Source organism: Oenanthe melanoleuca, chromosome 9, assembly GCF_029582105.1.
Source record: "Oenanthe melanoleuca isolate GR-GAL-2019-014 chromosome 9, OMel1.0, whole genome shotgun sequence".
Taxonomy (NCBI): domain Eukaryota; kingdom Metazoa; phylum Chordata; class Aves; order Passeriformes; family Muscicapidae; genus Oenanthe; species Oenanthe melanoleuca.
The window spans coordinates 4261654-4276511 of NC_079343.1; the positions used below are offsets into that span (position 1 = coordinate 4261654).

Genomic DNA, 14858 nt, shown 5'->3' on the forward strand with positions numbered 1-14858 from the left:
TGCTCCGGTTGCCGTGGTGACGAGCCCCGCCCTCTCCGGCCGCGCGGAAGGCGGGAGTTGCCGTGGCAACGCCCCCGTTGCCCTCTCTCCCGCCGCTTCAGCGGCTTTCCCTGGGAATGGCCCCGGGATTCCCCAGCCGCTTGCAAGGGACACGGGCCTCAGAGGCCGCACGGCACTCTCGGGACACGCACCCGGGGCTCCCAGGCGGATTTACCCCGTCACAGCGACCCGCGGCGCAGATCCGGGTGCTGTGATCGGAGACACTCAGGAATAACCCAGGAATAAACCTTATAACCGGCACAGGCCGGGCTGGTCTGATGAAGGAAATGGGGGTTCTGACAGGCAAGCAGCTGTCCCCGAGGCGGCAGTGTGTGCTGCGAGGGACTGCCAGCAGGTCAGGGAGTGATCCTGTCCCTCTGTCCGGCCCTGCGGCGCCCAGCTCTGGGCTCCTCAGGAGAGGAGACGCATGGAGCTGCTGGAGCGGGTCTGGGGGAAGCTGCAGAGATGCTGAAGGGCCTGGAGCATCTCCGTGCCCAGGAAAGGCTGAGGGAGCTGGGGCTGCTCAGCCTCCAGAGGAGCCCCAGCTGAGAGGGGCCCTCAGCCCTGGGTGTCCCTGTGTCCCTGTGTGCAGGGAGGGTCAGAGCAGGGCCCAGCAATGGCACCAGAGCCATGGGCAGGGACTGAGCCCAGGAAGCTCCACCTGGACATGAGGCAGAACTTTGTTGAGCCCTGAACAGATCCCAGAGAGGCTCTGGAGTCTCCCTTACTGGACACAATCTGTGCCATGGGCTCTGGGATGGCCCTGCTGGAGCAGATGGACCCACTGTGGTCCCTTCCAGCCTGGCCCATTCTGGGGTTCTGTGAGGCAGGACCTGAGGTGGTCAAGGAAGAGCTCATCTACACCAGTCCAGGGAGGCATCACAGTCACAAAAATAGAAGAGGAAACCCTTGGATTTCTCTCCACCAGGTGAAGAGAAACACCAGAAAAAGAAACACAGGTACCAGGTGTTTCTGATCCCCAGGCCACCTGAAGAAATGTCAGGAATGTTTTACTCCTTTCCAGTTTCCCAGCACTGCAGGAATGTGGCTGCTTTGCTGCTGAATATTCTGACAGTACCACAGAAATCTGAATTTCCCTAGAATTCTAATAATTTAATACCTCACTGCCATGGAAACAGGTACATCTGTTCCCTCTCTTATTCCCTCCTGCCTCCCATCCCCACACCAGCTCTGGTGCTCAGGGAAGCAAACCTGTAAAGTATCTGGGGTTTAGGTACTTGTTTTGTTTTTCCTAGCAGTTGGATGAGCTGAACTTGTTCACAAACAAGACAAATGAATCACCAGGGCTGAAGGCAGGTGAGCTGTTACTCCAGCCCAGATATCCCAAACAGAGATTCCTGTTTCACCAACACCAGTAAAACAAAGGTGATTTCACCTGCTTCAAAGCACAGGGTCAGAAACCAGCTGTTGGTACAACCAAAATCCACTCAGAAGTGGCCAAATTCCACCCTCTAAGAAAGAAGATCTGAAATAATAAGCCAAATTGTGCCTGGTGAGGATTATTGTGCACAGAAACAGTCGGTAGCTCTGCCTTAAAAAAAAAAAACAAACAACTTTAATTAAGTTTTTTTTTTTTTACATCACGGGTAAGACAGAAAATAATCCCAACTGCATTAAGGATTAAATAAAAACAGACTCATATTGAAGGAAGACTTCCAGAACAATGGCTGAGGCAGCAGGAGATCAAAGGGTTTGCCACTGGTCACCTTTTGTAACTTTCTCAAAATACATCTCTGAACAGAATGTTTATTTATTTGTGAGAAGCCCGCCAATGATAAAGCTGGGCAGGCTTTGGGGGAAAAAAAACCCCACCAATTTTTATTTTTGGCTCAGTGTGCTGGTCATGCTTTCCATAAAATTTGGCTTTTTAAGACTTAAACCATCAGAAGATGCTGCTGAAGAAACAAGTCGGATAGGAATGTCCCAGAACAGAGATAAGTCATCAATGGGGTTCACAAAAAGGACAAAACTCAAACATTTGCTGACTTTGCTGACTAGCACACACCCTTCAGCACTGCAGCTGGCACTTGGCTCCATTTCAAACACTGACAGTGCAAAAGTAGCTCAAAAGAAGCAAAGAAAAGCCAAAATACGGCCTTCATAAAACAGACAAAACAATTAGCAAGAAAACTTCCTCTGCATAGTAGGATCTGATTGCCTGTTCCCCAGCCTCAACTTCCTACAGGCCTCAGCACCTCCACATCTAAATTACAGTTTTTTTGAGTTATTTCAGTTTTAAATCCAACAGGAACAGTATTTAGTAGTGCCTCTAAAAATGGAGGGGAACAGTTACAGCCAGGAAGGGCAGTGAATCTCTAATTACAGTTATGTCATTACTGACAGTTCCAGATTTCAGTTGCTTCTTTCCCTTTAACTCTCTCCATTGTAACTGGCTTCTGTACTATTGTTTTAATCACACTCAAACCAATCTGAGTATGAAAATTAAACAGCAACAAATATAGTAACACTGTTATACAAGAATAAAGTTGCAGAACATTAACAATAAGAAAACAAAAGTATTTTGTTCTTAACAACAGGGAAAATGGGATCTGCAGGAGGGATCTCTATGAATAGATGTGAATGGGAGCTCAAAGCCTTGGCATCCATGAAAGATCCTTGCCTTTGGCAGTGGAGAATGACTTGTTTCTTTCCTCTTTGTCCGAGGCAGGGGTTAGCATATGAGAGGGAAAGAGTGGCTGGCTGGTTACACTGGTGTAAATGGGTGTGCCAACAATGTAATTCCAGCAACAGCCTGAATTCCAGCAACATGCTTCAATTTACAGAACAGTGGTGGTGCTGAGGGAAGTTTCAGCCTTCCAGCTGACAGCCAGCTGAGAATACAGACTCATTTTTCACTTGTTTCCTCCATGGAACATGCATCTTTTCCATTAAAGGCTTCAGATTCTCATTTTCAGGTCATCGTTTTCCAACAATACCAGTATTCACACTCCAAACTGTGCAAATGCAAGTTAGAAAGTAAGAAATGCTCCAATTCCTGCAAGAAGTGCTGCAAGTGCTAGAAAAATCATATTCAAGAAAAGAACCATTAAAAAAATGTTACATTCTGGGGGTGTATGTTACTAAAACCTCTCAGAACTCAAAGCACCGCTGCCCAAAGTGGTTCCCCTCCAAAGCAACCACTCCAAACTGCTTAGGGAAGCTTTGCCTAACACAGGAGAACATCACCCCAGTTCCCATTCCCACTCCACCACGTGTCCATGGCTCTGATCTACTCTGCAACAGGGCTTTTAAACATCTGCAGGATTGTCTTTTGCTTGTTCTTAGGCAGTGAACAAATATCACTTGTGTCACTGGTATTAACCACGCAATTCAAAACCTTTCCTTCCTTGATGCTGGGGGATTTCACCCGGACCTTGGCAGGGGACTGCCAGTTTTCATTGCAGGAACCTTTCCTAGTCTTGTGGTGATTGGTTTCAGCCTGTGTTTTTGATCCCTTGGAGTCTTTAGCCACCTTGGAAGTTGCCTTCCTGGCAGAGGAGTCTTTCAGAGAGCGAGGTGGTTTGGTGCGGAGCAGGTACTCGTCTGGAGAGCCCTTCTGCCTGTTGAGTGTCCTCTCCTCCTTGTCCAGCTCCTTCTGCAGCTGCAGAGCCAGCAGCCTGTCCTGCTCCTCCTGCCTGCGCCTCTCATAGAACTCCTGCTCGAAGGCTCGTTGTGTCTGCAAGTTAAACTCGCTCATCTGCTCTCCTTGGTCTTCTACACTTTCTGAAGAGGTTCTTCTCCTCTTATCAAACATGCCCAAGTCAATCATGGCATCAGCTGGGGCCTCCAGCAACTTCCTTTTGGGAGTCTCCTTAGAGCTCTTTGGCCTCTCTGGTGTGTGTTCATCTGCATGTCCTGGCTCTTTCCCCAGATCTCGCAATGCAGTCTGGCTGTCAGACATCCCACAGTGCACTCCTAACTGACCAGAGGTACAAGTGTCATCAGAATTTTCAAGGTTTGCCCTTTGGACATGTGTTAAACTGCCATGGTCTGACTCAATTCCACCATCTTCTCCTTTGGATCTAAGAACCACTGTCCTAGAGCCTTCCCCTTCTGTGCTTCCATGAAGTGCACCTGGAATTCCATCTTCTAAACCATTTGGTCCTGGTGTTTCTTCCTGCTTGACAGTAGTAGTTTCACCTGAAGCTGAGGCACTGAAATAGTTCATGCACGATTCCAAAAATGAATCCTTAGCAGCAGATTCTTTATTTACATTGGTTAGCTGTGGAGACAGGGTTGGCATTTCCTCTTGCTCATCCTGCAGTGCAGAACTGCTGCCTTCATTGCTGTTGGTCTCCTAAAGAAAACGGATACACCACTAATAAAGTAAATCTGTCAAAAGGCCATGGGTGTGAATAAACACCAAACTCACTTCTCATAGCTGCATTGACCCTGAGTACTGTGGGAGAGCAACTCAGATACTTTTTCAAAAATACCTGTTTAAAAATAATGAAAATACTTAAAGTAACTGCAGAAGCCCAGCTAAAGGACTGAAACCACAACTCAAGCCTGCTCATCTTCTTTGGAGGCCTTATGATCAAACCAACATCCATGGAATGATGCAAACTAGGATGCACCCTCTTCCAGTGGACTCCAGAACTGGGAATCATGAATACTGAAGGTAGCTTAAAAAGGGCACTATAGCCTGCCCAGTGCTGATGTGCAAGGGGAATAGAGGACAGGAATCCTACAGGTAAGGGGAAAGTATTCCATAGTTACAAACTCTGAGATTTATAATAAAACTACTCCTCTTACCACAGAGATGGAGTTGTTCCTGCCTCTTCCTGTGGTACTAGAGAACGATGCTGAGCCCAACATGCCATAATTCTTTGGAGATAGATACCTTAAAGAGAAAAAAAAAGAATACCCTTTTAAACATTTTGTCCCTGAATTGTCAGTCCTTTGCATTATTCAAGATCTTCAGGTTCATTCTGACAAACAAAGAACAACAAGAAGGCGTTTCCCTTCTCCTCCTATGAGGAAATGTTTTAAACTTCAACACTTCACGTTTGGGGAAGCTGGCCTACAGCATTCCAGAGAAGCAAATGGGACAGAGGGACACTGAAACAGGCCAGTAATGAAAGAAACACTTACTTCTGAATGTCTCCAGAGTTGCTTGGTTTGTTCTTTGCCTTGCTCAGGTTCAGTGGGGATGTCTGAAGGGAGAAGCTGTGTGCTGGTGATGGGCTGCCAGGCACGTGTCCCTCGGGATCCTCGTTCTTCCATACAAGTAAAAATAGCATTAGGTAGAACACAACACAACACAACACAAACTGCAGAAATCTCAGGGAACTACTTTGGGTTTGCTGCAGAATTAATTACTTCTGTCCAAAGAATTCCAGAACTGTGAGCAATGGATGGTTACTGAGAAAGAAATGTTAATCTAGCACTGAGGGAAAGGAAGCTTTGCTCAAATAAGTACACAGGTTTTGTCATTGAGTAGCAAAAATTTAGCTATGCAAAACAAATTAATTTAAAAAAAAACTTCCAAAAGGTAAGGTACATTTTCACTGTACAGGTTACAGGTATTAATTTCTTCCAAAGAAGTAGTTTTAAATCACAAGGAAAAGGAAGCATACAGCAGAAAATCAATGTTTTAAAATGTTTCACAATGCAAACATGCAGCACACATGCTGGATTACAAGTGTGTATTACACAGGCTTCACCCTCCCCCTGGCTTTTCAAAAATTAATGGTCAACCAAGGCTTTCAAGTACTGGGGGGTGACAATAGCTTTCAACTACAGCTAAGATAAATTTAAACTATTCCAAATTTTAGCACTTTCTCAGAGAAGTCCAAGTTGCTTGCACTATATTAACATTTGCTGCTGTCTCACTGGATCCTGACTCACCAGACTGTTACTGAGCTGCCAGGCCAGCTCTTCATCTTGCTTCAGCTGCTTCTCCATCTCCTTCCTTCTCTCTTCTGCCAGCCTGTGCTCCTCCTCCTCCTCTGCCAGCAGCCGCTGGATGTACTCCTCACTCGCCTTGTTCTCCTCCTGCTCGTGCGCTCGCCTCTCTGCCTCCACCTAAACCAGATGTTTGAAAAACCCACCTGGTTACTACTGCAGGCCACACTTCACACCAGAACCTCTGAGATGGCACTCCTTAAACATCAACCATTCACTGCTCACAACATACAGCAGTAATTCCAATACACGAGCCTCAAAGATGTAAGAATCACATGGATACTGTGTGTAGAGCCTTGGGTCTGACCACAGTGACAAACTTTTGGTTTCTATAAAATTATACCACTAACCTTGCTCATCTGCAAGGTTGAACTCCATCCTCACCTTTTCAAAGTGTTAGTAACAAAAACTAATCTCCAAAAACATGGATCTACAGAGAAACCAGGATTAGAATTCTTTCTAAGGCTGAATGCCAGCTATCCCACAGCATTTGCTCAACCTGCTTTTACCATTACATCTCCCAAAGACAGCACATCTCTCTTCTAGAAGAGTTCTGCTCTCTTGAAACATGCAAAACCCAAAGCAGCAGGCCAGGAGTTTTAAATCTGCTTTCCTTACAGCATACATGCTGGGAGATCAGTTACCAGCAACTCCACAAAGAGAGCAAAGTACTTCAAGAATAAAGTTTCTTTGGAAATAACCCCTGGTCCTCTGCTTCATGTGCTCCTGTTACCTCCAGCAAGGGGCTCTCAGGGAAAGGAGCACTCCCATGTATTTTCCAACTCTAAATCTTAATACTACTAGGTCTGAATTGGAAGAAGGATCTTTAAATAGGCCAAAATTAAGAATTCTTTAAAATCTTATGGATTTTCAAATGAGCACAGGTAACAGAGTGAACAAAGAAGAAAGAAAATGCTGTATGTTCATCACTGAAGGTTATCTAATTGTGGTCTCTTACTTGGAGGAAAATCAAGAAGACAAATATAAAACCAAAGCCCAAACAGTTCCAAATTTCTACATTTGCTACTTTTACGTACATGAGAGATGAGGTAGGAGGTATAGATCAAGAAAACTTGAGAAATGTCACTTTATGTCAAATACAAAGAAATCTCTTCCATCAATTTAATTCATGATTCAGGAGTGACCAGTATGTTCTTGCAGCTGCAGTGCCCTTTTAAGTATCTTTATCATTAAATAAAACAACAGCTGTTTGTGGGAACAATTCAAATAACTGGGTATGAAGCATTTATGCTTTTTAAACATATTTTTAGACTTACCTTACTAATCTCTGCTTCATATTCCTGCCTCAGCTCCCCAGGCTTGCTGAGCTGGTGCCGAGGCTTGGGGGGACAGACTAATCAAAAGGAAAGAGAGGAAAAAACCCAAAGTCAACAAAGTCATGACAGTCAACAACAAAGGATTGTAACAACATAGGATTTTAACTCCATACCCTATCCTGGGAATGATTTGACTTAAATCAAGTGTTGTGATTTAAAAAAGGAAGGAATAAAGTACAAAATACCAAGGAATAAAGTTTACATGGTAGAAGAGCACGGTGTTACAGAGTGACAGGAACAGGAGGTGTTTCCCAAGCACTTCATATAAAGCCAATATAATGGCCCAGAGAAGCTGTGGCTGCCCCATCCCTGGAAGTGTCCAAGGCCAGGCTGGATGGAGCTTGGAGCAACCTGGGATAGTGGAAGGCAGGGAGGTGGAACCGGATGATCTTCAAGGTCTCTCCCAAGCCAAACCATTCCCTCACTCATTCTCTACTGGTACACTGACCATAATTTGTGTCTTTCACTCTTTTTCATTAAAAAGACCTCAGAACACTGCAAGTGGAACAAGTTGTCCTACAGCCAACCTACCAAAATGTCCCCCAAGGGCACCTGCAACATCATAAACCCCAAAATCTGTCTTCAAAAAGTTAATCAGAATTCACTTCCTTCTCCCTGACACCACAATTTTCAGCTCACAGATTCTTGCATTGACCAAACCCCTGGAATTTCAACCAAACTAATTAACACCTAAAAATCTTTTAACCACTTCACTTACTTGACAGTGATAAAGAAACATACCCACAGACTCAAACACTCTGCTTGCAGATGATACAGCTGCAAATAAGCAATGAACAAGGCCAGGCAGCCACACACCAATACCCCACACCAAAGGCATGAACAAACTGAAGTGACCAGACAATGTAATTTTCATCCTCTGCACTACAAATGAAGAAGGCATCGCCCATTACCTCTTCCCTGCCCCTTTTGGAGGGGAGAGCTCTGTCTCTGCCAGCAGTAACACACCTGCCTACCCATAGCTCCGTATCTCCCAACATCCGAAGTCCACCCGCAGTAATTCCCGCGGCAGAGACATGTCAGGACAAGTGACCCTTCACTTACTTTCCTCATCCAAATCCTGTCCGTTAATCCTCCGCTCGCATTCCTCCGGGTAGCTCTTCTGAATCTTCTCCCAGAGCTCCCAGTTGACAAGAGTATTCCTGCGGGTATTGTACCGTGCCCAGGAGGAGACCCGACGCCTACAGAAGGGGCAGCAAAGACTGGCCTTTTCCACCGTCATCTGGAAGCAGTAATTGCAGAGGGTATGGCTGCAGGGCAGCGTGACAGGCTCCACAAAGATCTCCATGCAAATTTGGCACAGGCAGTCGGACAAGGAGAGCGGGGCATTGGATTTCTTCGACATGCTGACTTGAAGTAGAGGAACAACACTAGGATAACATCAGCGCCTGAAAGCAAAAAGAAGCTTTTATGTTCCTTATGGGAAAGAAAATAAAGGAAAATACAAAATGTATTACAGCTACTTTAAGAAATCATTAGTGGATTTAGAAGCCTGCTTAAGTGATTGCTTTTGCTCAGGGCTCGAGAGATTCCTGAGGAAGAAGCAGATCTTTACAGAAGTCATGGAAAAGCTGTACCAGATTTTCTTACTGCAGTTTCCTGTGAGCTGTAACAGGTGCTTTGGGAATAGCAAGGAGGTGGTAAGGAGAGAGGGGAAAAGAAGGTGAGAGTTCTTCCAGCCACCTCTGTTACTCCTCTCTTCTCCCACCAATCCCTATCTGTGATAAGATATGCTGGACACATTAGTCCAGTTACCTTATCGTTCCATTCCCTGATTTTTTCAGCATATGTGCATCCTTTGAGAGCTGCTTTTGGCACAAGCTTGTTTCCAGCACGTTCTGGAGGTGAAATACATCACAGCAGAGCAGCTTCTTCCTCATTCATTCGCTCACTTAAGCTAGGACTATAAAGCTTTTTTTCTTAAGCTAAATGAAGAATTAAGACTTCAGCACCTTCTTGTATGACTTGAAACTGTGGGGGTCATCTGTCTCCTCACACGATTTTTCCACTGGGCACAGCAATACTGTGGGAGAGAAAAAAAAAAAAAAAAAAAAAAAAAAAAAAAGACACATGCAGCAAAAGAAACCCACTGCTTTTTAAATTACAAGCTTATTAAAAAGGCAGCTTCAGAGACAGGAGGCCCGCGAAAGAAAAGCTGCCATTCCTCACAGAGAACTCGCCATGGAGACAAATACACGTTAAGGCGGGTTTTATTACTTCCGCTATTTTTATTGATAAAAAACAACCCCCCGGAGTTCGGCGCCCAGCCAGAGCGGGCCCTGGTGCCCCCCAGCCCCAGGTGAAGGAGGGTCCCCGGGAGGTCCCAGCCAGACCCGCACCCACCGCTCCGGAGCCGGCAGAGGCCGCGGCGCCCGCAATGGCGGCTGCGCCCCGCCCTCACTGAGGGGCCGTTCCCGCCGCCCGGCTGAGGGCTCCGCCTCCTCCTCCTTTTTCTCCTCCTTCTCCTCTCCTTCCTTCTCCTCCTCCTCTTCTTCTGTCTCCTCCTTCTCCTTTTCCGCCTCCTCCGCCGGGCCTGCTGGGAGACAGAGCCGGCGGGCCCTGAGGGGAGCGGGCTGGGCGGGCCGGAATGGCTTGGCGCTGCCGCAGGGCGGCGTTGGGCGGGATGTGAGGGACAAATCCTTCCCTGTGAGGGTGCTGAGGCGCCGTGCCCGCAGCCGGGCTGGGAGCCGGGGTTTGTGCCCTGTGCTCACCTGGCCGCAGGTGCCCACGGCACGTCCCGCCTCAGGTCGTGCTGCAGCATCTCGGCCTGCCGCTCGAAGTCTTGCTCCAGGCTCTGCAGGCTGGAGTCCAGCTGGGCGAACCGAGCCTCCAGCCACAGCAGCCTGCTCTCCACTCTGCAAAACGAGAGCGAGCCATTTCCGAGCGGCCTGGGGCTTTCCGCCCTGATCGGCGCTGTGAGCAGCTCCTGACCCCCTTCCGGGCGTCTCCCAGTCAAGGTTTATTGTCACATTTGCTTTGGCCACATCTTCTTCTAGTGCAGAGATCTTAGAATCTCCAAATTCTCAAAATCCCAATTAGCATGTAGATATATCTGCAGCAAAACTAGATCTGTCTAGGCAAAATTAATATGTAGATATACCTGCAGCTCTCAATCATATACATTATAGGTGTTTCTCTAACATATTTTGGGGTGATTTATGCTTTTATTTCTAATTTCATGATCTTTTGAACCATTTTCATTTAACCTTGAGCAGAACTTCTCATTACTCCTCTGTTAAAAATTATGCAAATAATCAGCCACCTGCAGTGGTTTTTTAATAGGACTGTCCTTCCATGGAACAACTGTGATAAAAACATAACTTTATAGCTTGTGTTTATTAACTGCTTTTTCATTATTTGGTATGTCATATTATGAAATACCATGTATCTCATATATGTACATGTACCATATGTTTCATATGAGATACAGACCATGTATCTCATATAATGAAATATTTAATTTTTTTGTGGTTTTCCCTATTTAAAATTGTAAATTAAAACGATAAGGTTTTGAGTTTTAAGCCACTACACTTTCGCTGAAAAAAACTGCCTGGTTTAAAAGAACTTGCTGTGTTGAGACAAGGTACAAGGGAATGCAAATATTTATTTTTGTACCCATTTCTCTTTCCTGGAGATACAGGGTGTGCTGGGCTTCTGTCACTGTGGGTGGTTTTTGTAAAGACAGTTTTCTCCACATTTTTCTCAGTTACCTGATTGACATCAAGGCATGTTCTTGAGAATCCTGAGGATCTGAAAGCTAATGTAAATAATTCAAAATAATTCAAATTTCCTTCCATAATACAGAACAGCTATCTCAGTACTGTGCACTCATAGCAGAACATCATCTACTCCTTAAAGAATTCTTTGTGAATTTTTTTTTTGTTTTGTTTTGTTTTACTGGCAGAACTTCAGGCTGTATAAACTAACAATAACTATACTATCAGCAAATATTACTACCTACATATTTTCCTTTATCTTATTTCTTTTCATTCCTAGTTTGCTCCACACCTTGTTACTATTATTATTGTATTATTTTAATGAGTTCTGAATTGTGACCTACCTGTGTTAAGCATGTTTGTTGCCCTATTTCGTGCATCTTTGGATGCACTTTTTGTAAGAACAAAATACACAGCAGCTGGTGATGACATTAAAAAATACAAAGCCAAAACAAAACCCTTCAAACATTTTTCCATTCTTTGACACATATGCCACGGAATTTTAATGCCTGTTGTTATAAGAGACAACCAAAAATGCTATTTTTTCCTACCAGCAGTGCCTGCCTCTACTCCTTCCTCCCCCTTCTCCAGCCCTATTTTGCATTGTCTGCAGCTGACCTGAATGAGGAGAAAATAAAAATACTTCACCAGTGGCATATTTTATTTAGTATTCCCGACCTTAATGACTTTAATTCATTGTCTGGCCGCTTGTGCAGATCCTTGTCTAACGATTTTCTCTTGTTTCCCGAGGCTACCAGGCTTCCTCTGCAGCCTGGTGAAAGCTCATCTTACTGCGGGTAGAACTCCTCTTGCTTCAGCAAGAATTTTGGGACGAAAATAGAACTTTAATTGGAAAATTAGGCCGGTTTCATGTAGAAATGTAAGGAGATCAGAAGAACTGGAAGGGTTGATGTGTCATAATTGGATCGAATCTGTCAGCACAGTGCAGAAACTGAGGTGAGGTGAGTCGGGTTTGCTGTGAATGACTTTCAGAGCTGGGTTGTCAGATAATGAGTGCTCTTGCCGGTGAATTGCTCCCTGGTTTGCAGCTTTTTATCATGGTAAATAAGCTTCCTCATTGCCCATTCTCCAACTTCCTCCTCCACAAGTAAGAGTAAAGTTATCCAAGATCTTATCACTAATGCTACTCTCAGACCAGCAGTATTTTCTCAGCAGCCTTCAGTCCAACACTTTACTATTTGACCAGTTTTATCATTTTTTAAATTGCCTGTCTGTAAATTAATCTTCTGTATTTTTAAGCAGCTGCAACATTTCAGCATTTGCCAATTTTGGATCTAAAAATGCCTGTTCAGTTATACCACGGTAGATCCATACATGATCTCCCACAGCTGTAACTGAATTCTGATAGACTGAGTGCTGCTGCCTCTTGATCTAAGTTTGGAATGAAAAGAGGAAGTATGGATTAAACCTCCTGCTTTCATTTCCATCATGGCCTCTGAACACTTTTTCCTTTAGTGTAAGTGAAGTTACCACTAAGTCAGTGACCTCTAACTCTTGACTAGGGTACACACAAACCACATCCCCATTCTTTACCAGAAAGCTTTTAAAATTCCCCTCTGTTAGCACACAGAATATACTTGGAAGCCATGCAGTAGAAGCTCCAGCATTCCCACTTCTCTGGAAATGTGGTTCTATGTGAAATCTTATTTCTGCTATTCAGGTATTTACAGAAAATGACATTTTAGAGCTGTCACATGGGTTTGATTTTTCAGGCCAGTGCAGCATCCCACACTTCTCCAAGCTCTCCCCATTCATTCACTCCATGGTATGTTAGACACACACTTCTTCAAGCAGTTTCCCACAGAATTAATTTTCACTTTTTTCTTTCAGGAGTTGTTTCATCATTTCTCCCTCTGGTCAGGTCTCCAACAGCTACTTTTGTGTTCACCATAGTGTGAATCAGAGTCATAAAGGCTGTGAGTGAACCAGCAGTATGAACAGTATCTCAACAAGAGGAACAGTTTCTTTCCTGTCTGTCTGTCAACACATAATAATTCATTTCCTAAACATCCCATCAGCTGTGATACTCTGGATAGGGATCCTTTTACTGCAGGTTATCCACAGTTGTATGTATGACACCTGATTTGACTTTAAAATGTCTCAACACTGTGTAGTTTGCCTTTAAATCTAATATATTGTAGAATCCCAGAATGGTTTGGGTTGGAAGGACCTTAAAGGCCACCTCATTCCATCTCCTGCCATGGGCAGGGACACCTTCCACTAGCCCAGGGTGCTCCAAGCCCTGTCCAGCCTGGCCTTGGGCACTGCCAGGGATGGGGCTTCTGTGGACAGCCTGTGCCAGGGCCTCAGCACCCTCACAGTAACATGAAAATCCACAAAGTGGGGCCAGTATCCTGCCTGCCTCTAACTGCTGAGAGTTTCAGCCCCTTTTTTAACTCTTTTTTTTTCCTGCAGATCCATGCTCATATCTTTCTATCTGCTCTGAGCCACCACCAGTGGTGCCTGCTGCTGCACAGCCGAGCACAGAGTGGTGCCAGCAGGGGAGGCTGAGGCCGGATTGTTTTTCAGGAATCTGTGAACCTGTTGGTCACGTTCCTCTGCCAACTGCAGGCTTTGGAAATGGAGGGTGAATCAGCGTCCCCTGTGTCCTGATTCCCCAGTAATGGTGATTTGTTTTCCTTACACTTATAGGAAAGGCCCATTTTTGGGGCTTTTTTTGCTCATGATAACCACTTACTCCCTATTTTTGAACCCTCCAGACTCTGAGGCAAGGTCTGAAAAACACCTCAAATCTCCAATTAGAACAGCAAGCCCGAATTTCAGTCACAGAATATGCTGAATTGGATCCACAAGGATCCAAGTCCTGCCCCCCTCCCCAGCAATCCCACCTTGTGCCTGAGGGCATTGTCCAAATGCTCCTTGAGCTCCAGCAGCTTTGTGCTGTGACATTCCCTGGGGAACCTGTTCAGTGCCCAACCACCCTCTGGGGGAACAAGCTTTTTCTAATATCCAACCTCAACCTCTCCTGGCACAAGTTAAGGCCATTCCCTCAGGTCCTGTCACTGGGCACCACAAAGATCAGTGTCTGTCCCTCTTCCCCCACCTCAGTTGCAAACCTCAGTGAGATCTCCCCTCAGGGCACTGAACAGACCAAGTGCCCTCAATGCCTGGTGACACTTCATGCAGCTGCAGGCCATGGGTGATGGAACAACTGCCCAAATCCTGCAGCAAACAGCCAGGGAATGACCACCACCATGGAGCTGATGGCTCTGCCCCTCTTTCCTCCCCATTGAGTGAAGATTAAGCCTGCTCATGAGCTCCTCCCTCCCTGTACACACACAATGTCCATTCACCATTGCCCACAGAAGTTCCCAGGGAAGCCCAGTGCTCAGGGATTGCCTGGTGTGGTGTCCCATGGCCCAGCCCTCCATGCCCTCCCAGCCCTGCAGCACCTGCTCAGTGTCTCGTTCAGGGAGCGCAGGGAGATGCTGCCTTTCGCCATCTTCCTGGAGAACACCAAGAGAAGAAATAAAAGCTGGAGTGAGCTTGCTCCTCTCCTGTAGCTGGTAGCAACAGCAGGGACAGGGGATCCGAGTCCTGCAGGAGGTTGTTTGTTCCAAGGCTTTTTATAGCCTGGTATCCAAATATAGGTCATGGATGCACCAACACACGTTCATGGACATATCACACACTGAACCTTAGCCCAGCCTGACCCCTTCCTCTGCCCACTGAGCCCATGTCCTCATAGATGAACTAGTTCACAGGTAACATAAAAGGGAGAAACTATGCTTTACTCCTTTATTTATTTATTTATTTTTGCTCTGTTTTGGCTTCAGTT

The 14858-nt window shown here is 45.6% G+C and overlaps 1 protein-coding gene across 3 annotated transcripts; it reads right to left on the minus strand.

The window, feature by feature from the left end:
- Positions 1-2450: 2450 nt before the first annotated feature.
- RNF168 (ring finger protein 168) lies at positions 2451-14541 on the minus strand. Of its 3 annotated transcripts, XM_056498328.1 has the most exons (10): positions 14473-14541; positions 10034-10177; positions 9666-9858; positions 9275-9345; positions 8367-8710; positions 7245-7321; positions 5911-6087; positions 5155-5279; positions 4816-4903; positions 2451-4357 (listed from the first exon to the last, which is right to left on the minus strand). In XM_056498328.1, the coding sequence occupies exons 5-10, from the start codon at positions 8665-8667 to the stop codon at positions 3290-3292; spliced, it is 1836 nt and encodes a 611-aa protein (XP_056354303.1). In that variant the 5' UTR covers positions 8668-8710; positions 9275-9345; positions 9666-9858; positions 10034-10177; positions 14473-14541; the 3' UTR covers positions 2451-3289. The 3 variants fall into 3 exon arrangements, with proteins under 3 accessions (XP_056354303.1, XP_056354302.1, XP_056354301.1); XM_056498327.1 differs by lacking the exons at positions 10034-10177; positions 14473-14541 and having other exon boundaries at positions 9078-9345; positions 9666-9778; XM_056498326.1 differs by lacking the exons at positions 10034-10177; positions 14473-14541 and having other exon boundaries at positions 9662-9778.
- Between the last annotated feature and the right edge of the window lie 317 nt (positions 14542-14858).